Source organism: Heloderma suspectum, chromosome 2, assembly GCF_057233095.1.
Source record: "Heloderma suspectum isolate Gila_16-S chromosome 2, 16-S_ref, whole genome shotgun sequence".
NCBI classification, from domain to species: Eukaryota; Metazoa; Chordata; class Lepidosauria; order Squamata; family Helodermatidae; genus Heloderma; species Heloderma suspectum.
This window is the reverse complement of record NC_139459.1, coordinates 74,675,649-74,703,255: the sequence shown is the minus strand read 5'-3', so window position 1 is coordinate 74,703,255 and position 27,607 is coordinate 74,675,649. Positions and strand designations below refer to the sequence as shown.

At 43.3% G+C, this 27,607-nt stretch overlaps 1 protein-coding gene and 1 long non-coding RNA gene across 3 annotated transcripts; one reads left to right on the top strand and one right to left on the bottom strand.

Moving 5' to 3' along the window:
• The first annotated feature begins 140 nt into the window (after positions 1–140).
• CCDC112 (coiled-coil domain containing 112) lies at positions 141–24,493 on the top strand. 2 transcript variants are annotated; one of them, XM_084833896.1, is made up of 10 exons: positions 141–233; positions 2,544–2,659; positions 3,779–3,900; positions 6,352–6,441; positions 7,272–7,347; positions 9,549–9,933; positions 17,675–18,091; positions 23,402–23,497; positions 23,897–24,015; positions 24,091–24,493. In XM_084833896.1, the coding sequence occupies exons 1-10, from the start codon at positions 183–185 to the stop codon at positions 24,119–24,121; spliced, it is 1,503 nt and encodes a 500-aa protein (XP_084690022.1). In that variant the 5' UTR covers positions 141–182; the 3' UTR covers positions 24,122–24,493. The 2 variants fall into 2 exon arrangements, with proteins under 2 accessions (XP_084690022.1, XP_084690023.1); XM_084833897.1 differs by lacking the exon at positions 2,544–2,659.
• On the bottom strand, positions 19,464–27,607 carry LOC146352361 (uncharacterized). Its single transcript, XR_014787692.1, has 3 exons — positions 27,364–27,607; positions 26,133–26,181; positions 19,464–19,538 (listed from the first exon to the last, which is right to left on the bottom strand). It is a non-coding gene; the product is annotated as an uncharacterized LOC146352361 (long non-coding RNA).

Here is a 27,607-nt window from a genome sequence, read left to right as displayed (position 1 = left end):
GGAATGCTGAGAGTTGTAGGATTTTTTTTTCTGTCTAACCCGGCATAGGATTGCGCCCTAAATCTATGAAGGGGGCAAAAGAACATGGAACTAGCCCCGCCCTCAGTGTGACGTTGATGGAGTCACACCGGCTCTGCGTCATCCATAGAGATGGAAAGGCCTGCGGCGGTCCCGCTTCCGACATGGCCGCCCTAGCAACGACAGCGCGTGTGGGGGTAACCAGACACCACCAGGTAAATCGGCCTACCTCAGCGCTCCCCCCACCCGGTCCGTCCGTCCCGTTCCCCAAATTATACGGGATTCCGGGTTGGTTAATTTGTTCTCTGCGGGCTTCTTGGCACCGGTGTGTGTTTGCATGAAAGAAGGGAGGAAAAGGGGGAGGCTCCGGTTGGAGCGGACCTCGCTGGATTTGCAGGTCTGAGATCAAAACGACCGTCTTCCCCTTACAGCCCCTCGGCACGATGTGCCTGCACTGAAACAGGCTGGCGGCCCCATTTACACGAATAAATGCACTGGTAGGCTGCAGCAGCTTTGACCGGTCACCGCTAATTTCATCGGATGTTAGGAGTGGCCTGAAAACCTAGCAGTAGTGGAGGAGAAGCGGTTTCACACATGGAGGCCCAAAAGATACAATGCAAGAAATTTAGGTTATAAATCTATTAGATTATTTAGGCATTAACTGTAGAGAAACTTCAGTTGGCCCAGAATAAAGCGGCCAGACTGTTAACCGGGGCCAGTTACAGGGAGCTTGTGACTCCCCTGTTAGAGCAGCTTCACTTGCTACTGGTCTGTTTCCAGGCGGAATTCAAAGTGCTTGTTATAACCTATAAAGCCCTATACAGCTTGGGACTGGGATATTGGAAAGACCACAGTCTCCCACATGAGCCTGCCCAGTTCTTAAGATCTTCTGGAGAGGCCCTTCTTTCAAGATCGCCTCCTTCAGAGACATGCAACGCAAGAGGGCCTTTTTGGTGGCTGCTCCCAGGTTGTGGAACCCTCTCCTAAGGGAGGCTAAGTTTGCTCCCTCTGCTGTACTTTTGCCAGCAAGCAAAGACCATTTTATTAAAGAAGGCCTTTGGCCTATAAGTGGTTCTCTTGGGTTGGATGCTGTTTTTATTCTGTAATTCTTATGTTTTATTGTATTTTAATGTCTTTAATTGTATTCATCTATTTTAAGCTGTCTTGAGTGCCATTTTAAAAAATAAAATATATAAAACAAACAGATAAATGAATAAACCTTCTATGGGAGCCATGCTTGAATTATAGGGGGAAAGGTAGTGGGGCTCCTTAATAAAATCCACAGGCTCCCCCAATGATCCCTCCTCATTTTAGCCCAATCATAGAGTACCTCTTGTACCTTTCTAGCAGCAGTAGGTAAAGGGGGATGTTCACAAAAGCTAAGGGGACTGCCCCCACTCTAACCCATGTAATCTGAGCACTGAATTGGTGTGGCCTCAGGCTACACCAAGGTCGGCTTCAGCTTTCGAGGGGTCCTGGGCAGGCTGCCCTTGTTGCCTCCCCCCCATGCCAGCCTCCCCCCCATGCCAACCACCTTCCCAGCACCCACTGCCACTCCCTCCTGCTGTTACAGGGCTGTCAGTTGGTAAGCACTTCATGAGGGGGAGCGTGCGCGGGGGGGAAAGGCAAGGCAAGGCATGAGCCCTGCCAGGGCGTCTGGGCCCTGGCAAATGCTCCAGAATGTCAGGTGCTGATGTTGGGACTCATCTAGACGCATTTGAGGACACAGCTGAATGCCATGGGTCTAGGGCAGGGATGGGCAACTTGTGGCCCTCCAGATGTTTTGCCCTACAAGTTCCATCAACTCTAGCCAGCATAGGCAATGGTGAGGAATAATGGGAGTTGTAGACCAAAACATCTGGAGGGCCACAAATTGTTCAGCCCTGGTCTAAGGGAGACATCTTCCTCATTACATATTTACATAATTGGGTGTACCGCATAGTATTTTGTCTTTGAGTGTCACTGTGTAAAACACAGCTCACTCCTTTAATGGCAGTGAAAGCTCTGTATTTATATTCCCATTGTGCACAGGGATGTCCTTATGATGAAGAGAATAGCACAACCACTGCTTTTCAGAAGGATCTGTGCATCATCAAAGCCATATGGATGCTCTGAATTTTTTGCTGCTCTGTTGCCAGATACTCTGATAAACTAATGAATCTTGGTCTGCCACAGCATCTCAGAGACTCATTATTATGATAAGATGTATGTTAGGATATTTTAGCATCTAAGAGACAGCTACCTATAGGATCTACTTTTATAGTGGTGTGATATTATTAAAATTAACCATGTTTGCTTGAAACATGAGTAATTTAGGGTGCAATCAAATGCATGTTTAGACAGGGAAAAGCCTTACAACTCCCAGCATGCCCCAGCCAGCCATGCTTTTTTCTGTCTAAATATGCATGGGAATGTGCCCCTAAAAGCTAAATCAGGCTTTCACCTTTTTAATTTTTTAAAAATGCCCTTTAAGATAAATACAGTGTTTTTGAATGCAACAATTCATGTTGTTATGTTCTGTGTAGAATAACAGCTGTTTCAGTACTCCCGGTGAAGTTCAACATTTTCAAAACTGGAAGATGAAAGCTGATCAAGTTAAGAAAGCTGAATTTATAAGAACGTGGGATAAACTAAAAAGCCAGTAAGTTTAGATTTTATAATAAAGGAATCTATCGAGAACAGTAAAAAAAAACACTATTAAAATAATAAAGCAAAACTTACTTTTTTGTTGGGCATTATAAGAAAGGATAGTGCTTAGGAATACATGTGTGAATATTCTTGTTACATGCAGATGGCTATAACAATATTTAAGCTAAGTATAATGCATTGTTCAGTTTCATAAAATTCTGATATTGGTGACCCACATAGGATTTATAAATTGCGTAAATGTGCAGCCCAATTCTATGCATACTTGCCTAGTAATAGTCCCACTGAATTTCTCCCATCAGCCATATTCCCCGGTAAATGTGCAAATTACACCAGCTCTCAGCAGAGACCAGTCAAAGAAGAAGTTTCTTAGAGATTCTAATCCTCATTAAATACCTCATTGCTTTAAAAGAGTAAAATAGCTCCTTTATCTGCTGAATTTCATGCTTCACTAGCTACTCTGTGCCTCTAATATTAGGCCTTATGAAATTTGCTTGTTTGTAAAATTTTAGTTAACATCCTCTTTATTCTGAACTAAAATTCCCAAAGGTTTTTTATAAGGACTGTTCTAGAGAGTACTGGGTTTGGGGGTCCTTATATGTTTTATCTACAGGGTAATTAGCAGCCTCTCAGGCATTTTAATAAGGAAAAAGGTGTGGGGGAAAGGGTTAAACCCTTTCTCACAAATCCGACCTCAAGTGGCTAAGTTTTCAGGTGTTCACTCTCTCTGTTTTTAAAACTAAATTTTTCTTTTTAAAAGGAAGCAATCTTACTCATGTCTAATTTGCCAATAAGTAAGGTGTGTTTTATGGATATTGGCCTTATATTCTGAAAATAATGTGGCTTAATGCTGCTTCTTGATTTATTTCTTTACGCACTGCTAGAATAATTTACAGGTGGGATGTATGGACTAATTTAAACCATTTGTTGTATTTGCTTTGGTTGAGTGAATGCACTTTAACTGAAAATATGAATAGTGGATGTTTAATATGTGTTGGAAAAACATCTACTTAGTCAGAACTTTTGATCTCTGATTTAATTGATATTAATGGATATTTACCATGTGATTTGTCAAGTATGTGTCTTCAAACCAAACTCTTCCCTCCCTCCCCAGACTTGTGAACATTGAAAAGGATAAAAATGTCCTTCTCTTCAACAAGAAGAGTGACTTTAGGATGGAATATTGCACACTGGAAGAACTGGAACACAAACTGACTAAAAACCGGAAAGAAGAAAGTAAAATATTGTTTTCCTTATTCATATTTATTCAGTTACCACTTTGATAATAATTGGAAAGAGCTTCATGCTACTTTATATGTTCTGTGAATAACAAAATAAATACCATATTTTCACAGTCAGTAAAATCCAACCTAAGTCCTACTTAGAGTAGACCCATTGAAATGAATGGGACTTAAGTTAGTCATCTTTTTTTAAGCTATTTTTTTTTGCCACAGAGTTTAAAATAATAAATCCCTCCTTTTAAAAGATATGAAACTTTTAGGATATGTTCTACCTCTATCGGGGATGGTTTTGGGCATAGTGAAAATTTCATCTGCCACCTTGAAACAAAATGGCAGCCAATCAAAATTTTTAATACTGCTTCAGGACCATTTGATCGATTTCAACCACATTTCGCATCATGATTCAGCACTGCAGTGAACAGATTTTCCCCGTACAAAATTGTGTCCACCATCTTGAAACAAATTGGCGACCAATCAAAATTTTTAAAGATTTATAGCTTCAATACCATTTGATCAATTACAACCAAACTTGGCATGATGATTCAGCACTGCACTGAGCAAATGTTAACCATAAATTTTAACCATATGATTATCTATAATCATAAAAGAGGATGTGTCTCTCTCCGTCTGTCTTTGTGTCCATCATTGCCATCCATTCCAAACCGTGAAAGCTAGACACCTGAAATGTGGCATGTTTACTAACGGGACGCTAGGAATGTGCACTTCAGGGTTATTTTGTTTTTAAAATGCATTAATGTTAATTAATATAAGTGTATCCATGTGGTTGTAGCCTGCACTAGCATCCTCAGCCAATAGGGGCAGGCTTCCCTAACTGGTACACAGCTTTGCAGACCATACAGTTTGAAATCAAGAGATTAGTAGAGGTTATAGGCCTTCCCCCATAACTCTTGCTATGGGGCACCCCCTCCCTCAGGGGAACGGAGTGGACAGACCCCTCTCTCAGGGAACTATAGGGGTGCACCATGGCAGGGGATGTGCCTAGGGGTACCAGCAGGCATGGCTTAACTCAGATGGGGCTGTGTCCAACTCTGACAGCTGCGCAGTTCAGCTTGAAAGCTTCACTGTCTCAAACTAAGGACTATTCCAACCTGTGCAAAGCTGAGCCGGTTTGCTAGTCAGCGATAAACACAATTTTCTGGGTTGTGTGCTTCCTGCAAGCCGCTTCTGATTTGCATAATCAACCTCCAGTCGGCTGGACCGTAGGTTGTTGCACAATGTGCAGACCTGTACATTTCTGATTGTTCATGGATTAAACAACCCAAAATTAATCTAGCATTAGTTCTTAGGTTAATTTTGGGTTGTTTAACCCATGAACAATCAGAAATGTCCAGGCTCGCACGTCATGCAACAACCTATGATCCGGTCAATTGGAGGTTGAATATGCAAAGTGGAAGTGGCTTGCATGCAGCACGCAACCCAGCAAATTGTGTGTTAATTAATGGGGGCTGCATTCCATTGGTGGGTGGAGCCATAGGCAAAAAGGGTGGAACAGTTATATGCTAATGGCCCCAGTGCAGGCCAGGTTCCCAACCAGCGTAAGCTGCTCCGCTCATGCATGGGTGGCTGTAAGTTTCCTCTTCAAATGGCAGCCCCCTGAAAAGATCCTTGCCAAGGCTGAGGGCTCTCCAGAATTCAACTCGAAAGGCCTGAGGGGCTGCTGGTTGACAGAATTTTTCCCACTCCTCTCCCTGCTGTGATTTAGCCATGTTTTCTGCTCACATATCTAGGGAAGGGTTGAAGGTTGGATCTTACGCACAACTTAAATGCTATGGTTGTGCAAATGTCAATACAAATGATTGAGAATTTGCTGAAAACTGAGTATGTGTAGAGAGGATGCAGGTGACTGCACACTGGAAATAGGTCCGTTGAACTCAGATGGACGTATCAGTAAATATGCATAGGATCGCGCTGTGTGTTGAATGACATAATACTGTTCTGCAGAAGTTGCTCCATTCCCTGAGTATTCTGGATATATGGACTTGCATTAATTACACCCTGATCTTAAGCACATTGTTCCATATCTAGATCTCCTTGAGCTTTCAGATGCCCATATACCTCCTGTGTGAATGGGTTTTCCTTTTCACTTAAATGGAGGGGAAGTTCCTGCTAGACATCTACCTCATTTGTGTATTGGAATCGCTCTCATTTGTGTATTGATATTCCTGTACCCTCAAGGAATTGCTGGATTGGGGTGGTTATATGGAAGCAAGTTGTACTGATTTTAGTAGAACTTCCATGTAATGGCTGGCTAGCTGAAATATAGGGCAGGAGAAGCACAGAGGGAACAATCCCCTCCGTGCTTCTCCTGCCCTGCATTGGATAGGTGGTCGCCTCTGAGTTCAGAGGCAGCTGCCAATCTGAATAGGATTGTGCCTTAAGTTGTTTTAAAATGAAAATGTGATAGGATTTTTGCTTTCTTCCATAGAAGTTAAGATCCAGCAAAAATTGGCCAGAATTCATAATAATGTTAAGGGACTCCAGCGACAGTTAAAGGATGTGAAGCCAACCCCTGAATGTAAGTATTTTACTAATGTTTTTGCTAAGCGAACACAATTCCTGTACTTTGCTTGAATAATTGTGCTGTAGATTGTCTCTTTGTCTGTGTTTTTAGCTCTGGTATATTTCCCTAGCTTATAAAACTCAAAATATTTTCCTTCTGTTCTTGGCTGAGCTTAGGTTACAAAGTCTGCAATCCTGTACACACTCACCAGGAAGTAAAACTCACTGAAGTCAGTGAGACTTACTTCTGAGGAAACATGTATAAGATCATGCTGAAAGTCTTCTTGGACTACAATTTAATAAAATCAGGAAAATGACAGCCTACTTTCTTCAGTGAGGGCGGCTAACTTGGATCAATTCCAGTTTAGAGGTGATGGATAGAAGTGTTATTTTCTTAATCTGGGGACAAGCCAGGGTAGCCAGATGCAAAAAAGGAAAAGGCCCCTGCACCTTTAACAGGTGTGTAGAAAAGAGCATTTCAGCAGGTGTCACCTTCATGACAAGCTCCATCTACTGAAATTCCTTCTTCTACACAACTATTAAAGGTGTGAGCCTTCTTACTCATCTAGCCACCCTAGATCAAGGTCATACATTTGTGACTTGATACTATTAAAAGATTTTCTGTAAATTATTATGCAGCCGTTCCTGGTATGAATTCAATAAGTGGATATTGAAAAATATTGGGAGGTGTATGTGAGATATTTGTGTAAACAGAAATCTGGTTTCTTTGAATTTCCTTATTCTTTAAAATGGGTTATTTTAAAATGTGTTACTTTTCTATAATAACTGATATGTTCCAACTTCTCTATTGCAATATGTAAACATTACTTTCCCTCTATTTTATAGTTGTTGACAGACTCAGAGAAATGATGGAGGAAGCTGAAATGGCAATAAACGCTTTTAAAGAAGAACAGCGACAAATGTATGTTTTTGTTTTTGGTTAAAACATTTATATCCTGTCTTTCCTCAGTAGAGCTCAAAGCAGCTAATAACAAAATTATAACATTAATGTAATAACAATAAATCAAAACAGTAAAAAAAATAGCAGTATCTGAAAAAGTGGAGAGCAGCTGAAAAACCCAATTTTATTAAAATAGCTTCCAGGAAGTTAAACAGTTCAGCTTAACATACATAAGACTCAAAAGCCTTCCTGGAAAAGAAGACTTTAAGAATAAGGCAGAATGTCATTAAAGAAGGGTCAAGATGTGCCTCCTTGAGGATGGATTTCCCGAAGCTTGGCACAGTCATCGAGAAAGCTGCTCTCTCTGGTATGCTATGTGGTCTGGTTCTAAACCTGATTGTTGTTAAACTAAAACATTTCAAAATGCCATTTCTAAGGCTATAGATAGTGGGGCTGTTCACATGACAGGACAGACCACTGTGGGTTATTTCACCCATGGTGAGGCTGCGGTGCATGCCCCTGAGCAGGGATTGCATAGGCTTGTCATGGGTTAAATAACCCTCAACAACCCACGGTGTGTTGTCTGAACCCAGTCATTGTGTCTTGCAATCATTTTCTATTTTTTTCCTCTTTTAGTGTTTTAAAATCAGGATTTAAGATGAGACAAACTTTGCTGAATTTTTAAAAACAGCTTTCTTGCATATAAAAACCTTTGCAGTCAGTCATATGTCTAGAGCCTCGTGTGGCGCAGAGCGGTAGGCGGCAATATTGCAACCAAAACTCTCCCCAAGACCTGAGTTCGATCCCAGCAGAAGCTGGGTCTCAGGTAGCCGGCTCAGGTCAACTCAGCCTTCCATTCTTCCGAGGTCGGTGAAATGAGTAGCCAGCTTGCTCGGGGAAAGGTAGTCATGACTGGGGAAGGCAATGGCAAACCACCCCGCTATAGTCTGCCATGAAAACGCCAGTGTAAGCAGCGTCCCTGTAGGGGTCAGTAATGACCCTGTGCTTGCACAGGAAGAACCTTTCCTTTCCTTTCCTTTCCTTTCCTTTCCTTTCCTTTCCTTTCCTTTCTCCTCCTTTCCTTTCCTTTCCTAGGGCTAATACATGTTCATATTTGCGGTCCATATGGTATCAGGCTATATTTTGAAGTCATAATTTCCCCCTTTTCCTACCTTTATGGTTGAGTAGAGGATGGGTCTCCTGTGGAGAATGGCCCTAGAGACTAACAGAACAACCCTAAGTAGGGTTGGGACTGGGGAGTAAAGCAGCATATCATCTGCATCTTCCAAAGCCCTAGGTGGGCAGGGGAGCAGGGCTTACTTATTTTCTTTCCTCTAATGGTTCAATATTTTTCCCCACCCATTGGCGTCAGTGGGAGGGAAAATGTCTATGCTGGCCCAAGGTGCAATCCTGGGGCCTCATGTGGGAATGGAGGGGCTTTGGATCCAGAAGGTCTCAAGCCCTCAATGCCCCCAGAATACCCCATCTTAGAGCCTACTACTGCTTACTGCTGGTGGTAGAATTACGGCCATGGAAAGTTCTGTGGATGTATCTGGGACCTCAAGGACAGAAATGCCCCCACTCCATTGGTGGAGCTCATCTGTGCTGCCAGAGGGCTGCCTCTGCCTCGTCCTAAACTCTCTCAGACAGCTGCCGGAGGGAGTTAGGATTGCTCTCAAAGAGTCAGAGTTGCGTATCAGGAAATCTTTGGTTCATTTGTCATCCCTGTATTAGTATTACTGTTTATCCTTGGTTTGCTTCCATACTTTAGTGATTTACGAAGGTAAACCTCCTTGCTGCCTGAATTTCAGGAATGTATCTTCTGATATGTTTATATAAATAAGAGATTATAAAAGATTACAGGTATATCTGATTATCTCCTTGTGCATAAATACTGTCAGAAAACTGAATATTCCAAAAGTTTGCTGCCATTGTCAGGATCCAAAGGCCTGTGTTAAAAGCATCCAAAAACCTAGCCCCCTTCATGGGGACATTTTGACTTTGAACATCATCCTACATACTACATCTCAAACTGTTTTTGTAAATCCCATTTTAAACATCTTTGGCCATGCAGTATGCCTGGGGGAGTGCAGGGTGGTGGTGGTAGGGGCATTAATGAAACACAAACTCAAAACTAGCCACACAGTTCTTTGGATTCCAACCAATGTTTTTAGGATTGTTGGATTGTTGCTAATCATTAATGGTTTATTTATTTATTTCAGATATGAAGAGCTTATGAGAGAGGAGAAGACCGCTACTAATGAGGTTAATGCCTTGGAGAGAAAAATTGAGATGTGGGCATTAGGTACTTCAGCAACAGGAAGAATTTTCAAACAAGGCATACTTCCGTTGGATAAGGAAATCCAAAACCATCTGCCTGAAGAAGTACTTCAGCTTGAAAGATTCCTTCAGCAGACAGGAGGGAGGCAAGGAGGATGGGATGAATGTGATCATCAAATCTTTTTGAAAGTTTGGACAAAGCATAAAGGAAAACGATCATATATGGATGAAGCCCTTGATTACCTCCCTGACAGAACGAGGGAGGATATTCAGCAGCATGAGAAATGGCATCAAGAATTTCTGACTTTAGAGGCACAAAAAAAGGAGGTAAGGAATGTTGCAAAATTGAAGTGTGATGTTTGTTGCAATGACTTTCAGTGCTTTCCAAGTGAAGAAGGGGGTGGGAGTGCCAAAGCGGAGGATAAAATTGACAAGTTCTTTGAGGAGAAGATGGCTTTGCTGGGCTAAATGAGGTAGTATGTGGAGAGGATGAAACTGACAGTGATATTTTCAAGAGGGGAATATGCCTCTGCAGGGCTACATAGCGACAGTTGGACCTGCCAATAAAATATTTTTTTTAAAAAAAACTATGGTCCCATTTGTGCAGATTTCAAGAACCTCCCCTGCAAAGATCCAATTTGCACAAATTGCTGCCATCAGAAAAACAATGGAATCTGCATACTGGATCAGCTGGCTACAGGTTGGGTCGATGCCAGTGGGGATAAACGGAACGAAATCTGCCAGGGCCAAACTGGAAAAATTTGTCGAGATTGCACCCCCCAAACAGAATTCTCATACATCCCTAAACTTAAGGCAATTTCTTTGGGAAAACAGATATCTTAAGTAGTTTACTGGGCTCTGTGTGAGACCATACGCATCCCATCTTGCCAGCTGTCTCCTTTTAGTGTCCTATGCTTCATCTCTGTGCCCACAGGGAGCACAGCTCCGCAGCCACCCAAAATAATTATTGCTTCTTTTATTACCAGCTGCGTAGGTCTTTACATTGACCTGGAGTTTGTTCCTGGTGAGGATAAGGATCATCCTACAGATAAGGATCATCCTCTACTCACCTGAACTGTTGTGGCTTCAGGGTACAGGAGTGTTGGCTATGGGGCTATGTTGTTGTTTATTCGTTCAGTCGCTTCCAACTCTTCGTGACTTGATGGACCAGCCCACGCCAGAGCTTCCTGTCAGCCGTTGTCACCCCCAACTCCCCCAAGGTCGAGTCCGTCATCTCCAGAATATCATCCATCCATCTTGCCCTTGGTCGGCCCCTCTTCCTTTTGCCTTCCATTTTCCCTAGGATTAGCACCTTCTCCAGGGTATCCTGTCTTCTCATTATGTGGCCAAAGTACTTCAGTTTTGCCTTTAATATCATTCCCTCAAGTGAGCAGTCTGGCTTTATTTCCTGGAGTATGGACTGGTTTGATCTTCTTGCAGTCCAAGGCACTCTCAGAATTTTCCTCCAGCACCACAGTTCAAAAGCATCTATCTTCCTTCGCTCAACCTTCCTTATGATCCAGCTCTCGCAGCCATAGGTTACTACGGGGAATACCATTGCTTTAACTATGCGGACCTTTGTTGTCAGTGTGATGTCTCTGCTCTTCACTATTTTATCAAGATTTGTCATTACTGTCCTCCCAAGAAGTAAATGTCTTCTGATTTCCTGGCTGCAGTCAGCGTCTGCAGTAATCTTTGTGCCTAGAAAGACAAAGTCTGTCACTGCCTCCACGTTTTCTCCCTCTATTTGCCAGTTCTCAATCAAGCTGGTTGCCATAATCTTGGTTTTTTTGAGGTTTAACTGCAACCCAGCTTTTGCACTTTCTTCTTTCACCCTCGTCATGAGGTTCCTCAGCTCCTGCTCGTTTTCAGCCATCAAAGTGGTATCATCTGCATATCTGAGATTGTTAATGTTTCTTCCAGCGATTTTAACTCCAGCCTTGGCTTCATCAAGCCCAGCACGTCACATGATGTGTTCTGCATACAGGTTGAATAGGTAGCGTGAGAGTATACAACCCTGCCGTACTCCTTTCCCAATCTTAAACCAGTCCGTTGTTCCATGGTCTGTTCTTACTGTTGCTACTTGGTCGTTATACAGATTCCTCAGGAGGCAGACAAGATGACTTGGTATCCCCATACCACCAAGAACGTGCCACAATTTGTGATGATCCACACAGTCAAAGGCTTTAGAATAGTCAATAAAACAGAAATAGATGTTTTTCTGAAACTCCCTGGCTTTCTCCATTATCCAGCGGATATTGGCCATTTGGTCTCTAGTTCCTCTGCCTTTTCTAAACCCAGCTTGTACATCTGGCAATTCTCGTTCCATGAATTGCTGGAGTCTACCTTGCAAGATCTTGAGCATTACCTTACTGGCATGTGAAATAAGTGCCACTGTTCGATAGTTTGAACATTCTTTGGTGCTTCCTTTTTTTGGTATGGGGATATAAGTTGATTTTTTCCAATCTGTTGGCCATTCTTGTGTTTTCCAAATTTGCTGGCATATGACATGCATCACCTTGACAGCATCATCTTGCAAGATTTTAAACAGTTCAGCTGGGATACCGTCATCTCCTGCTGCCTTGTTATTAGCAATGCTTCTTAAGGCCCATTCCACTTTACTCTTCAGGATGTCTGGCTCTAGCTCACTGACCACACCGTCAAATCTATCCCCGATATTATTATCCTTCCTATACAGATCTTCCGTATATTTTTGCCACCTTTTCTTGATCTCTTCTGCTTCTGTTAGGTCCTTGCCATCTTTGTTTTTGATTATACCCATTTTTGCCTGGAATTTACCTCCGATGTTTCTAATTTTCTGGAAGAGGTCTCTTGTCCTTCCTATTCTATTATCTTCTTCCACTTCCATGCATTGCTTGTTTAAAAATAATTCCTTATCTCTTCTGGCTAACCCCTGGAATTTTGCATTTAATTGGCTATATCTCCCCCGATCACTGTTGCCTTTTGCTTTCCTTCTTTCTTGGGCTGCTTCCAGTGTCTCAGCAGACAGCCATCTTGCCTTCTTGGCTTTCTTTTTTTTTTTATATCCCCACCCATATCCTGTGTGATCACTGAGACTCAGCCTGATGCAGTGGCTATTCCTGCTGTTGTCCCACCTTTCCCACTGCCTTCTCTGTTTCCTTTGACCCTCTCCTGCCTGCTGTAGGGGCTGGTGAGTTGGCTGCTGCCACTATGGCTACTTAGAATGCTTTCCCCATCTCCTTTGACTTCCTTAGCTTGTCTCTCTTGATCTCTTTAACTGTGGGGCCCTTTTCCATGGCTACCACCACTCTCTTTCTGTTCTTCCCCTCTTTCAGCCCCAGCCTCTTTTTTGGAGACTGTGTGGAATGCAGAAGCCACTACCATCCTCCACTGGCATGTCCCTGTCACTTTCAGCTGGGCGAGCCAGAGTTGAAAAGTGCCATGTGGCCTAGTAGCCATGGCACCTCACCCCATTCTTATATTTAAAAAAAAATGCTTGGACAAAATAACTTTTTAAAGGCCTTAACTATTCTATTAATGAAAAAAAGAAAAGGATTGTAATAACAATATTAAAAGATACACAGTTGTTTGAGTAATAAAATTGTGATCCTGATCAGGAACACATTTCCAGGGAATAAAAGGCCAGTTTATACACTACATAGAGGCTTCTTTACTTGGTGGCTGTTAATATGGGGTAAGCCATTTGTAGGTTTTTTGACATGGTAGCAAAACCTTTTCTTTCTGGATATTTGGGCTTACAGATAAAAGTTGATTGACCTGGATTTTTCAAAATTTCAATGGAACATATTCTCAAGCTGTCTGCTTAGACTTGGTGCAGAACTATGCATTCTGCCCAAACCTTGTGTCTTTAAAGTCGAGATGCTGCTTCTATGTGAATCATAGCTATGAGGACACAATTTGCCTCGGAGAAGCTTTGGGCTGGTAGAGGAAGTTAACTCATTTTTCCCCCATACAACATAGATCTAGTATCTGAAGTGGGAGAAACCAGCTTGTGTGTGCGCACGTGCAGTAGGGCAAAGGAGTTGTAGGCAGAAATTGGCAACTAGAGAAAGGACTAAATGCCTCCCACCACCCAAAGTTCTCCACTGCAAATTATGCTTTCCTGATCCTTATTTTTTGCATAGGAGAAGCAGCTAGGCTTTAAAGAAGCTGAGGCAAAACTTGTAGTTTTGCTTTACGTAACTCCATAAATGCGTGATTCAGTGCTGCCTATAATACTGTAGCTCTTTTTAAATCAAGTGGACTATCACAGCAAAGCTGGTCACTTAAGTGCCTCATAAGTGGCAAAGTTTTGTACAGATTGGTAGGTAAATATTACTGACATCTGATATGTAGGACACAAAGATATGTTAAGTAGCTTATTCAAGGGAAAACCTTTTCATGAGTTTCTGTCAAGAATCTACACTGGGATGGGTAGCAAGAAGATTTTGGATGTTGCAGGGGCATTTAGGAGTTGAAGTCCAAAAAATCTGGAGATCTACCTTCTGCCCACCCCTGATCTACACCTACCTTGTTGTTGTGAACCGCCCAGAGTGCTTTCGCCATTGGGCTGTATCAAAATGTAATAAATAAATAAATAAATAAAACCTTTTCACTGTACTTACAGCTGGGAAAATGGCCAGATGCCTAGTTGTAGCGGGTAAGGGGTTTGACATATTTTCTTCAGCCCTGATAGCCTGTAGAGCAGAGCTTTCCAAACTGTGTGTCGTGACACATTAGTGTGTCGCCGGCAGTGTGTAGGTGTGTCGCGCGAAAATTGTGCGGAAGGGCACCGCGGAGTTCCCTTACTCATGTTTGCTTCGCTTGGTCCCTCCCCCGGAACTTCCTAAAGCAGCTAATGTTAAAGCAGCTTAGCTGCTAAGGCTTAGGTGCTTTAACATTAGCTGCTTTAGGATCACGTGGCATCTTGATGCAGGACGCATGTGACTGGCGGTGTTGGAGCAGTACTGCGAGGAGTGTGGTAACGCTGGCTGCACGAGGAGTGTGGAAACACTGGCTGCACGAGGAGTGTGGAGAATTCCAAGTTAGCAGAGCAATTAGTCGAGCAATTTGAAATCAGCTCGGGCAAGAGGCTTCCCCACATCCTCGGTTGCAGGCTCGAAGGCTGCAGGGCAGCGGGGGAGAATGGCCCGCTGGACGCCCCCAGAGCAGGGAGGGCTGCGCCGCACAGGCGAGGAGCTTCGAGCCTGCGCCCCCCAGAAAGGTAGAGGCACGGGGTGAAGAGAGGGGAAGGGAGGCACTGCTCTGGGAGCAGAGCTCGGCCGACACCGGCGCGGAGAACTGGCAGCAGCCACCAGCCCTGCGTGGTTTCGGGCGTGCCCTTCGCGGACTTCTGGCCAAAGTACCACACAGGTGGAAACACCACCTGGGACTGCACCGAGCGGGCCGTCCGCCATCTTGGCCAGTCGGAACGGAGCTCAGTTGATTTCTGCCATTTATTTTTATTTTTACTCTGCTGTAATTGTGGATTAACCACCCACTGGCAGTGTACCACCGGAGAGTGCTGGAACTGGACTCTGGACATAGGCATTGCAAATATTTACAGCAGTATAGCCTTGTAGTGAGACAGATATATTTACAACATTTTTGTTGGACTTTTGCTTCTCTACTTCATGTGTTTTTGCAGCTGAGCTCCTACCTGGACCTATGTGTCCTAATATGTATTGTAAATACTTTAGTTAATTTTGTTTATTTTTCACATTTTCTCCTGGTCCTGATTCCTATCTTTATCTCACTTTATCGCTGTGGGAGTGGCGCGCAGGTGCTGTTATTTTCATAAGAAAAAACAGAGAAAGATAAGCACTAAAAACATTAAAGTATGGTACCAAATAAACTGAAGTGTCATTTTACCTCAAAACACTGTCATTTGTCAGAAAAACCAGTAGGATACTTTATTGAGCTTTCAAAATCTATAAAGAAGCAGTCTGCATCATTCACAAAGAGAATGAAGACATCAGAGAAAGCTCAAAAGGCAAGTTACTTGGTTGCTCAAATAATTGCCAAAAACAAGGACCCGCACGCTATTGCCAACACCACCATAAAGGAATCTTGCTGTGCTATTGTTCAAACAATGTTTGGGCCCAAATTTGAGATAGAAGTTAATAAAATCCCTTTGGCAGATAACACAATCGGAAGACGTATTCAAGACATGAATTAAGCAGCAAATGAAGGATATTTTTCAAGACGATAATATGATCTTTACATTGCAATTAGATGAAGCAACAGATGTCAGTGGGTTAGCACAATTATTGGTTTTTATACGCTTCATTCATACTGACAGAATTATTGAGCAATTCTTGTGTTGTCTAGAACTTCCCATGAGAACTAGAGGTGAAGATATATTTAAAACTTTTGATTGTTCGTGAAGGAAAATAATTTGCAATGGTTAAATTGTGTAGGAATATGCACAGATGGCGCACCCTCAATGGTTGGTTCAACAAAAGGTTTTATAGCTTTAGCAAAGAAAGAGAATGAAAATATTATAATTACTCATTGCTTTTTACATCGCGAAGCACTAGTCGCGGAAACCACTGGAAATGAATTAAGAAAAGTTTTGGACAAAGTGGTTCAAATGGTCAATTACATTAAAAGTAGACCTCTTCAATCAGAGAGCCAGTGTAGTGTAGTGGTGAGAGTGACGGACTGGGAGCCGGGAGATCCGGGTTCTAGTCCCCACTTGGCCATGGAAGCTCACTGGGTGACTTTGGGCCAGTCACAGACTCTCAGCCCAACCTACCTCACAGGGTTGTTGTTGTGAGGATACAACGGTGAGGAGGAGGATAATGTAAGCCGCCTTGAGTTCCTTGCGAGAGGGAGAAAGGCGGGGTATAAATGCAATAAATAAATAAATAAATCAAGATTATTTGCTCATATTTGTGAAAACATGGGGGCAAGGTTTAAAAAGCTGCTACTACACACAGAAGTTCGTTGGCTCTCAAGAGGTCGAGTGCTTTGTCGCGTATATGAATTGAGGGAAATGATGCTTCAACTTTTTGAGGAAAATCAGCAGAATGAATTCTGCGATCTAATTCAAAGCAAACTTTGGTGCACAAAATTGGCATATCTTGCTGACATATTTGAACAATTGAATAAAATAAACACCAGTATGCAAGGAAAAGGAGACAATATCTTAACAGCGGTAGATAAAATTTGTGCTATGAGAGACAAAATAGCAATTTGGAAAAGGAAAGTGAAAGAAGGAAATTTTGAAATGTTTTCCAAAACTGCTGAGTGCCAGCTAAAATGTGATATCAGCTCGCTAATTGTTGACCATTTAACAATGCTTGGAGAGAAAGTTCATCATTACTTCCCAAATGTTGAAATCCAAGACTATGATTGGATCAGAAATCCATTTCTTTCAACAGCAATGAGGAATTTTTCACTTATTGAAGAAGAATTAGCTGACATAAAAAATGATCGAAATCTGTTAATGATGCATGAACAGGGTGACTTAGACAGCTTTTGGATTCACATTTCAAAAATGCATCCAAACATAGCTAAAAAAGTGTTAAAAATTATTCTGCTGTTTTGTACTACATACATTTGTGAAGTATCCTTTTCAACGATGGCAAACTTAAAAACACTGAAACGTGGAAGCTTAAAAATGCTTGATGACGAAATGCGAGTGTCTTTATCTAATATTCCACCAAATATTGAAAAGCTGTGTTCATCCCATCAACCTCATACATCCCATTAAAATGGTAAGTAGTTATTGGTGTTATTCAACTTTTTAAAATTCTTGCACATATTTACATACTGTTACTCATAAATGACAACAATGTATGTTATTATCTTACAAATCATATATTTTTAAAAATATAAATGAAAGGTTTTCATGAGATATGTTGTATCCCCATACATTTCGTTATTACAATTTATGTATGTGTCCGTATCTCTTATAACGGGTTAGTTTAACCTCCGGTTTGCTAGTAAAACTGAGTTACCGTGTCACGAAATGATGCATGTCTAAAAAGTGTGTCACCAACACAAAAAGTTTGGAAAGCTCTGCTGTAGAGGATTCATGGTCATACATGAAATGTAACTTGTTCTTACAATTATCTTCTAGTCCATTCAGAAATGGAAGATGAAAAAGCAGCAAGAAAGAGAGAAAATCTTAGCCCAAAAGGAGAAGCCAGAGGAAGTGCTCAGTGCAGCTAAACTTCAGCGTGAAGAAACTCAGAAGCAAAAAACTGATGAGGAAAGAAAAAAACGACTCATAGAGCTTGAAGCATGGAGAAGTCATAGAGCAATTGCACATACAATGAAACAAGCAGCTCAGCTGCAAGAGGAAGAAGAGAAGGAGAAGAAAAAGCAGAGAGAACGTGAACGGCAGTTTCAGATGAAGTTGCTGTTGGAAGACTATAGTAGACAGAAAAAGGAGCAGGAAGAGCTTTTGAGACTTGAAAAGGAAAAAAGGGAGGAAGCTGAAAGGGAAGAGAAGAGAAGAACTGCTGCAGAACAAATTCTTAAGTTCCAAGAACGAGTGAGTAGTGTTGATTGTCTCCTGCGTATTTAATTCAGATCCCTCTATTAAGCAGTTAAGTAGTTTAACAGGAAATGGATATTGCAATACATGACAAGTTTCTTGGTTATACATATTGACCTGGTTTGCATCATGACATGACAACCCGCTGTGGATGATCGGCCATGGTGGGTTGTTGTCTTGTGTGAACCCAGTGTGGTTTCTGGAGGGTGGCTTCTTTTTCACGAACAAGCCACCCTGAGAATCCATGGCTTGGTTTAGGCTTGTTGATACCCATGTTAACTTGTCGTGTTGTCCAAACCCAGCAGGACCACTTAGTCATGGGTGTTGGGAATGGCTACAGAGCCACCCTGGCAGAGCAGCAAAAACCCTTGCCACTCCTTGCGATCTCGCTTGTGCTGCTGCCATCCTCCCTCATCCGCTCTCAGTGCCTTCCACCGCCTGCTCATAAAAATAGCACAGAAAGGAACCAGAGAGCGTCCCGAACGCATTCACAATTTTTTAAAAAAATATTGTTGGTCCTGCACAAGTGCGCAGGAGTGAATGACAGATGCCTTTTTAGTTGTGCAATTTTCGCCCATATACTGCTGTGCCTTGTGATTTACACAGTTCTCTGCTCCAGGTTACTGCTCTACTTGAGATTTATGCAGTTTCCCCCTCCGTGTTATTGCTCTGCCTTGAGATTTCCCCTCTGTCTTACTGCTTTGCCATGACGTTTGTGTATGTTTAGCAATCCCACTTATTGCTCTGTAATCCATATCTAGATGTGACATATCTAGATGTCCCCAGAAAAAAGTTGGTGAATGAGTTCCCGTGTTCATAAGGGCTGAGAAAATTAATTCCCTTTGGCGAAAGGGTGGTGGGAGTTTCCCTTGGCAGCCGGCAACCCGAACAAACCAGTTGCAGAAAGGGTCCTGACCTAGGTACCAAGGCAACGAGGAGCTATGCTGGAAAGCTGCCTGCGATACATGCCGGAGCTGGCAGGAGGAATGAGGGGGGAAACAAGCCATGGCACACCCCATCATCTGTCAGGAATACTGTGGATTGTTAGGCAAACAACCAACCCATGATGGCTTATTTGCAGGGTGGCTTAGCGTGACATGCGAACCCGCCCATTGCCTTCTACATTTGTATTTAAATGATCTGGCAACAATTCTCTTCTGGGGGAAAAAAGAATCTATGTATCACAAGTAAGCCCAAGGGATGCTTTGCTGACTGACTTTCCAGGGTAATGACTAGTAGAGGTTTAAAAATAACTTGCCTGGGGTGAGTAAGAACTGGATTCATGTAGGACAAACATGTGTGCCTGCAACTCTCCGATAATTCTGGAAGAAACACTGCTTGTCTTCCTATCCTTTCCTGCGAAGGAGAGAGTGACCAGCCACAAGTGCTCTTTCTAGAGCATATATTCACCTTGAACGCTGCATGCTAGGCTGACTCTTTCTTCCTGGAATAGACGGGGAGAAGCGATGGGTGAGAGAAACAGTGCCAAATGCTCCCTCCAGAATTGAGCTTTGTTACAGGGCTCCATTTGGAAGGATGTGCTCTAGCTTTGTAGACTGTCTCTCTCTTTCTCTTGCCATAGGGGAGGAAAATGGATAGAAAGAAAAGCAACATACTGGAGCTAGTCCCTGTCCACCCCACCCCCCCAATTGCACACCCTCTGCTAGAGAGACAGAGATGACAGAACTGTCTAACTGGCCTCTTTCTTTTCCTATGAGAGAGGAGATGGAGAGAATGCAAGCAGTGCTCAGTCTCTATAGTGGTACTATAGGGATTGTCCACACGCTGAGGTTCATTTTTCATTTGCCTTCCCAGATGAAAACCCTTAGCTCTGTGAGGGCAAAAGAAAACAGCTTCTGTTTATTTTTTTCTTTCTGAAATTTATATCCCATCCTTCAGTGGTCAGCTGGCATTCCCAAGGCAGCTTAAAAATATTAAAAGGCTGTACTCTTACTGCTGTCATGTCACTGCCCCCCCCCCAAAATTGTGATGGAAGCGGAAAGGGGACAAATGGGCAAACCCTTTTGAACGCCTCTCTTGAGGAGGGAGTGATGCCATCAGCCCTCAAGGAGGCAGTGATAAGACCACTCTTAAAGAAGCCCTCCTTGGATCCCCAAGTTCTGAACAACTTTCACCGATTGTCTAGATCCATTTCAGTCGGGCTTCAGGCCTGGGCATGGGACAGAAACGGCCTTGGTCGCCTTGGTGGATAATATGAGGAGGGCTCTGGATAGGGGCGAATGCTCCTTCCTTGTTCTCCTCGACCTCTCAGCAGCTTTTGATACCGTTGACCACGGTATCCTCCTGGACCGCCTGGAGGGGTTGGGCATTGGAGACACCGTATTGCGGTGGTTCCGGTCCTTCCTCTCCGGCAGGTACCAGAGGGTAGCAGTGGGAGAGGAGGTTTCGGACCCATGGCCACTCACTTGTGGGGTGCCACAAGGTTCCATCCTCTCCCCGATGCTATTCAACATCTTTGTGAAGCCGCTGGGGGCTATCATCAGGAGGTTTGGAGTGCATTGTCATCAATATGCGGATGACACGCAGCTCTACCTCTTGTTCAAATGTTCACCAAGGTTGGCCGTAGTATCCCTGTCCAAATGTCTGGAGACGGTGACTGGCTGGATGGGGAGGAATAAGCTGAAGCTGAACCCTGACAAGACCGAGGTACTTTTGGTGGGAGACAAGAGGAGGCTGGGGGATGTTGACCTGGTGTTGAATGGGGTACGGCTACCCTTGAAAGACCAGGTCCGCAGCCTGGGGGTCATTTTGGACTCCCAGCTGTCCATGGAGGCTCAGGTGTCAGCTGCGAGCCAGACTGCGCTGTACCAACTCCATCTGATACGACGGCTGCACCCCTACCTTCCCGGCCATCTGCTCCCATCGGTAGTACATGCCCTGGTCTCCTCTTGTTTAGGCTACTATAATGCACTCTATGTGGGGTTACCCTTGAAGACAGTTCAGAAGCTGCAGCTGGTACAGAATGCGGCGGCTCGCCTGATTACAGGCAGCCGCTGGCGAGATCACATCACTCCAGTGCTGAAGGAGTTGCACTGGCTACCAGTTGTTTTCCAGGCCAAATTCAAGGTGTTGGTTTTGACCTTTAAAACCCTATATAGTTCCGGCCCAGCCTATCTTAAGGAGCGCCTCCAGCAACACCAGACAGGCCGCTTAACAAGATCAGCCTTGGATGGCCTTCTCTCTGTCCCATCAGCCAGGACAGCTAGGCTGGTGAGGACAAGGGAGAGGGCCTTCTCTGTGGTAGCCCCCACTCTGTGGAACTTCCTCCCTAGGGAACTCCGCCATGCCCCCTCTTTAATGAGCTTCCGCCACGCATTCAAAACGTGGTTGTTTAGGCAGGCATTTGGGGTGGGTTAGAGTATTTTGGGCCGCGGTGGCTTAGTGGTTAAGACGCTGAACTGCAGACTGGAAGGTTGGCAGGACAGCAGTTAGAGACCCGAGTGCTGCGTGATGGAGTGTGCTCCCGTCTTTAGTCCCAGCTTCTGCCAACCTAGCAGTTCGAGAGCAAGAAATTACAAGTAGATAAATAGGTACCGCTTCGGCGGGAAAGGTAACAGCGTTCCATGCACCTCGGTGTTCAGTCATGCTGGCCACGTGACCACGGAAGCGTCTTCGGACAGCGCTGGCTCTTGGGCTTAGAAATGGAGATGAGCACCACACCCTAGAGTCGGACACGACTGGTTGGGGACACCTTTACCTTTAGAGTATTTTTTATGATGTTTTTAATGTAGAATTTTATTGTTTTAACTGTTTTGTTGTTGTACATCGCCCAGAGTGGCTGGGTGACCAGCCAGATGGGCGATTAATAAATTTAATAAACAAACAAACAAACAAACAAACAAACTGCCTGGGTGGTGGTGGTATTTGCTGATGCACCATCAAATTTCAGCAGTGTGGGTGTGGCAGGGGGAGCACTATAGGCTAGGAGGCCATGCAGCCTATGGGCCATGTGTTATTCACCCCTTATCTAATGTAAGCCACTCTTGGGGGCTTGTCACTGAAGAGGAAGGTAAAAACTCTGAAAATAATGTTAGAAAAACACAGCAGCATAGTGCACAGTTTGCATGTTCAAATGACCCATGGGTTGTTAACAATGGGTTCCTTGTGTGCCGGAGCAAGCAAGTGTGCTGGCTTCCACCTGCTTGCCTAATCCCACTTTCAGTCAGCAATCCAGGAATGCCTGTTCCTGGGTTGTTTTGTGATGTGCGAACCGGAAACTCTGGGTTGTATAGGGGTTAAACAACTCGGAGTTAACACATGGTTTGTTGTTGGGTTAACTCTGGATTGTTTAACCCTTAAACAACCTAGAGTTTCCGGGTTCACCTGTCACAAAACAATGGGGTTTTTCTGGGTTGTTAATTGAAAGCAGAAGTGGAGAGCAGGTGGGAGGCAGCACACTTCTTTACTTCCATGCATCCCTGCCAATTCCTAGATTAAACAACCCAGGAATTGGCTGTGATGTGCAAACTGCATCTGAAACTCACAGCAGCTTAAAATAATTGAAAACTTTAAAAGCTGGAAATGTTCAAAAACTTGGGGTTAGTGGCAGGGGGTGGGGAGGCCTGGCACCAAAATTATAAAAAAGTGCCAGGCAAGCTTCCCTGAAGTGGCATTCCACAGATGGGGTGCCACCTCCAAAAAGGCTCTCTTCCTGGTTGCCACCTGCCTTACTTTGAAAGCTGGGGACATCTGCAGAGGAGTCTCTGATGTAGATCTCAGCACACAGGTGGATTGATACAGGACAGGGCAATCTACCATAGAGCCGAATCCTAACCCATGCAGGGCTTTAAAGATAAGCATCAGCATTTTGAACTGAGCCCAGAAGCAAACGGAACCAAAGGGGTTGTGGGTAAAGTACAATGCTTAATGGCAGCTGACCTTCCTGGCTTCTCCCTGTCATCTAGGAGTTTTGCAACGCAAATGTATGTGTGTGTGCATGTAAGCAACACCCTCTCTGTGTTCTGTAAGCGGGGAGGGGAGTAATGCAAGAGTGGGAAGATAAATCAAGGGGTGGATGACAACCCACCCCGATTATCTGTAAGGTTGGATTAGCAGAGATGCACTAGCCTTCATGGCTGAATGAAGGGGTCGAACTATACAACACTACACAACATGTTCTGGCCATTTTGCCAAGGACCTTGCTGAAGATTACTCTTAGAAAATAACCAGTTGACAATGGTCATTTAAATACTGTGACAAGTGTAACATAAGAAGCTGTTTTGTGTTATGTAAGAGTTCATATTCTTATTATATCTAGAAAATATTTTTTCATTGTGTTCTATTCAGGATCTGCATAAACTTGAGCTTAAGATTCTAGAAAAACAGGCAAAAGAAGATGAAATTAAAGAAAAAGAAAAAAGGTTGTCCAGGTTGAGGGAGAAGGTAATATATATCGTTCCATCCTATATTTCTCATAAGGTCCCACTGAGTTCAATTACTCTCAAGTAAGTGTGCCTAGGACTTTGAGCATTTGCTTTTAAAATAAAATAGGATCCTTTGCAATAGATATCATTATAATGAGGAGGCCTACAGCAGAGATCTGCAAGAGTCATAATGCCCCCCCCCCAATATCTCACACAACTCTTTCTTTAAAGCCTAGATTTATTAACACTGCAATCCTATACCTACTTACCTGGGAGAAGGACCCATTGAACTCAATGTAACTTACTTCCAAGTAGACATGTATAGGATTGCTCTGCATGGTATTTGTATGCATTGCACCTTCTACATAACTGCTGTCTGCAGTTGCTTTATTATTTTTAAAATTTTCATTGTCAACAGGTTGAAATTAATGTAACTCGAGACCCATGTAGGCTGTACAGACCTACAAAAGTTTGGGAAGAACGAACAAAAGAGATTGGACCAGCGGGTGCAGTGCCACTTCTGCAGATTCCACACAAGTAAGGAAATGAAAAGATATTGGTATGTTTTAATGTAACTCATTACAAGATACTTACTCCTATTTATTTTTATAGGGCTGTTCCAAGCTGGCGACAAGGGCTATAGTTGGATATCTGCACACAGATTAGTTAGAAGATACATACATGCATATGTAAAGTGACTGGGTATTTTATTATATTTTTATGACTTTGTTATGGGATAAAGGATGTTCATTTTATACTGAGTGTGAAATTTCGTACGTGTGAATTTTATGTCTTGTTAAATAAAAGATCAAATTACATTGTTATGTAGATTACTGCAAAATGAACTAGTAAAGGCTATGTATAAAAATGCAACAAAACAAATGCTGTTCTTTGCTTTCTTTGCATTTTCTTCTCCTTTTGCTGGAACCTTAATTTTGCCATTTAGATTTTGTAATATGTTTGGAATAGAAATGAATGCACTGTGTTTCACATAATAAATGTAATTACATTCTTATTTCTTTAGTTTGATTATTGGGTTGGTAGTCTAATACACGGTTCCCAAAGCAGAGCCCATGGGGTCCTCCATTGGCGCCTGCAAAGCCGTCTACTTCCTGCCGCCTTCAGAAATGTATTTTTAATATAAAACTTGAAAAACATTAGGGCACCAGGTTCTTCTTCCTGTTCTTGAACTTGTCACTGATCAGCTGTTCAAGGGACAGGAAGAGAAGGAAAGAATTGCTTCCTGGCCCCACCCAATCTTCTTCCGATCAAACAGACATTTCCTCTTTGCTTGCTCTTTCTAGCTCTCCGCTCCCGGCCTTTAGCTTTGCTATTTCTCTCCATCCAACCCCTTACCTCACTATTTCTCTCCCTTCTCCGTCCCTAGCCATCTTTTTTCTCTGCCTTCCTAGCCCTTAGCCTTTATCTCCCACTCACCCCTTTATTTTGCTGTTTCTCTACTCCCAGCCTCTAGCCTATCTATCTATCTATCTATCTATCTATCTATCTATCTATCTATTTATTTATTTAATTTCTATACCGCCCAATAGCCGAAGCTCTCTGGGCGGTTCACAGAAATTAAAACCAAACAACACACAATAAAACAATTTAAAATATATAGAACATTAAAACCACAATATAACAATACAACCACAATAAAACCTAGCAGCAGTACAGGAGTTTAAAATACAGATTTAAAACAGCAAAGATAAAAATTTAGAAAGCTAAAATGCCTGGGAAAATAAAAATGATGGGGAGAGAAAGAGCCTAGGTCTTTCTCTCCCCATCACCTCCCCCTAGGTTGTTCTCTCCCCACCACCTCTTTACCTCACTCTTTCCTCCCCACTCCTAGCATTGCTCTTTCTCCCCCCTCTACCCCTTTGCTTTGCTATTTCCCCCTCCCTCCCAGCCTCTAGCCTCACTATTTCACCCCATCACCACCACCTCATTTGACTAGCCAGGCCCTCACGGCAGCCATTATGTGACTAGCCACATCCTTCCTGGGAGGTATTTTGTGGTGGTATCCACAGCAGTTCTCCAAATTTCCAAATATGCCCACAGGTTCAGGACCCCTGGTAAAATATTTTTCAAAATATCTTAGAAATGCAAGCAGGTGATAAGATTCATTGTTCTCAAGATGTGAGGTGGACAATCTTCATGGAACAATAAAAAGTTTCTAGGAGAAGAATGAACTTCTTCCTGGCCATCTTCCTCCAAACCAAACCATATTTTAAATTCAAAAGACTAGATGTGATGTTGCCACTTCCATCTCCTATATCCCAGTCTATACCAGATAGGGCTACACCCCACTGAACACAGTGAAACAAAGTAAACAAGCACAAGCTGCATTGCACAACTTGTATTGCTGAGTATAGAAATTAGCCATTATGCTATTTGTTTTGATGCTAAACGTTTTTTTAAACGTGGGGAGGCACTCAGTCATACAATCCCACCCTTAAATTCTGAAGTGGTATAGATAAAAGAGAGGTAGTTTCACAGTGGTAAATATTAATTCCAAGAAATGGCAATGCAATATAAAAGTTTCAAACCAGCTTTTAAAGTTAAGCTCTTTAAAATGACTCACTTAATAAACAGTGTTCTGAAAATGTAAAATGCGAAATGAAAGAAACTAGCATTTGAGACTAGATACTTACAGAGGTACTCCTGAGCTTTCTGGAAGTCTCATCCCTCACTCTAACAGTACTGAAACATACAAAATAGTACCACTGTGACTACTAATATCCTGGGCATCTGTAAACCATTCTGTCATTATGAGGTACATCTTGGTTGCAGTTGAAAATAAAAAGTTAAAAGAATCTGTCAAAACTTTATTCTAACACAAGCTATTTTAGAATATGGATTTGGTAAACTTGGGCTATGACTTTTATTGCAATAATGGAGCAATTTTTAAATTAAATAATTACATAACATCTTTATTTACCTCACCCACATGATGGCTGTTGATGTGTGGTGAGCTGTATGTGTGGAGCAGCTTACTGTACAGGTGGGGCAGTTTTTACCATATCAGCCCAAATCTTTCCTTTTGGATATTTACTGCACTTATTTTGCATAATGAATAAGAGTTATTTCTTAAAAGGCAAAAGCAACCATGTTAGTCCATAAGAAAAATTCCAAAATCTACAGTATTTTTGTTACATTTATTTTATATACTGCCTTTCCTCCAAGGAACCCAAAGTGGTGTACATGATCCACCTCTCCATATTATCCTCACAACTCTGAGGTAGGTTAGGCTGAGACTCAGTTGACTGACCCAAAGTCACCCAGTGAACCTCATGACAGAGTGGGGTGTACAACCTGAATCTTTAACCCAGTCCAACACTCTAACCACCACACCACACTAGCTCCTGCAGGGCAATACCTTTATTAGGGCCAACCAAAATGTCACCAGGTTCGCAGGATCACTGTAGCTTAAGCCATGGTGGGTTGCAGCCCACGCCAGCCACCCTTTTGAATGTACAAGCTGCAGCAGGCGCACTGCATGCTGTGTCAGATCTGGGCTGTGTGGGTTGTTCTAGGGTTACGTGAGGGTTGCTTAATAAGCCACCGTGTGCTACAGTGATTAGACAAACCAGCCCAGAGTGCGTTGGTCACAGCCTTAAGATGGAGTGTAGAAAATAGCCACAGACATAGTTGAGATGCCTGGGGTGTGCAGGTTGTGGCCCTCCAGATGTTGGACTTCGAGTCCCATCAGCCCCAGCCATCGCGGCCAATGGTCGGATAATGGGAGTTGTAGTTCAACATCCTCCGGATAGTTTTTAGGCCGCAGGCTCCCCTCCCTTGGGCCTAAGCCGCCCTCCCCCCGGCAGTCCATACAATACTGAAACATATAACACAAGCGCATGATTGTAACTACTCCCACGCTACCAATGCTACTTTTCTCCGAGCGCCGAACTCTTCCGAGCGCAGAGACTCCGAGCAGAGCCGAGGGCAGCCGCGCTTTTCCTCGCGACCTGGTGAGAGCCGCGTTGAAGTCGCTTCTGGTTGGCCCCGCCCCCATAGCCGTAGAGGGGCGGAGTCGAGCGCCCCCCTCCTCCTCCTCCTGCACCCGGCGAAGGTGCCGCCGCCGCCCCAATTAGCATAGCGCTTCGGCCGTGCCACGTGACCGCGC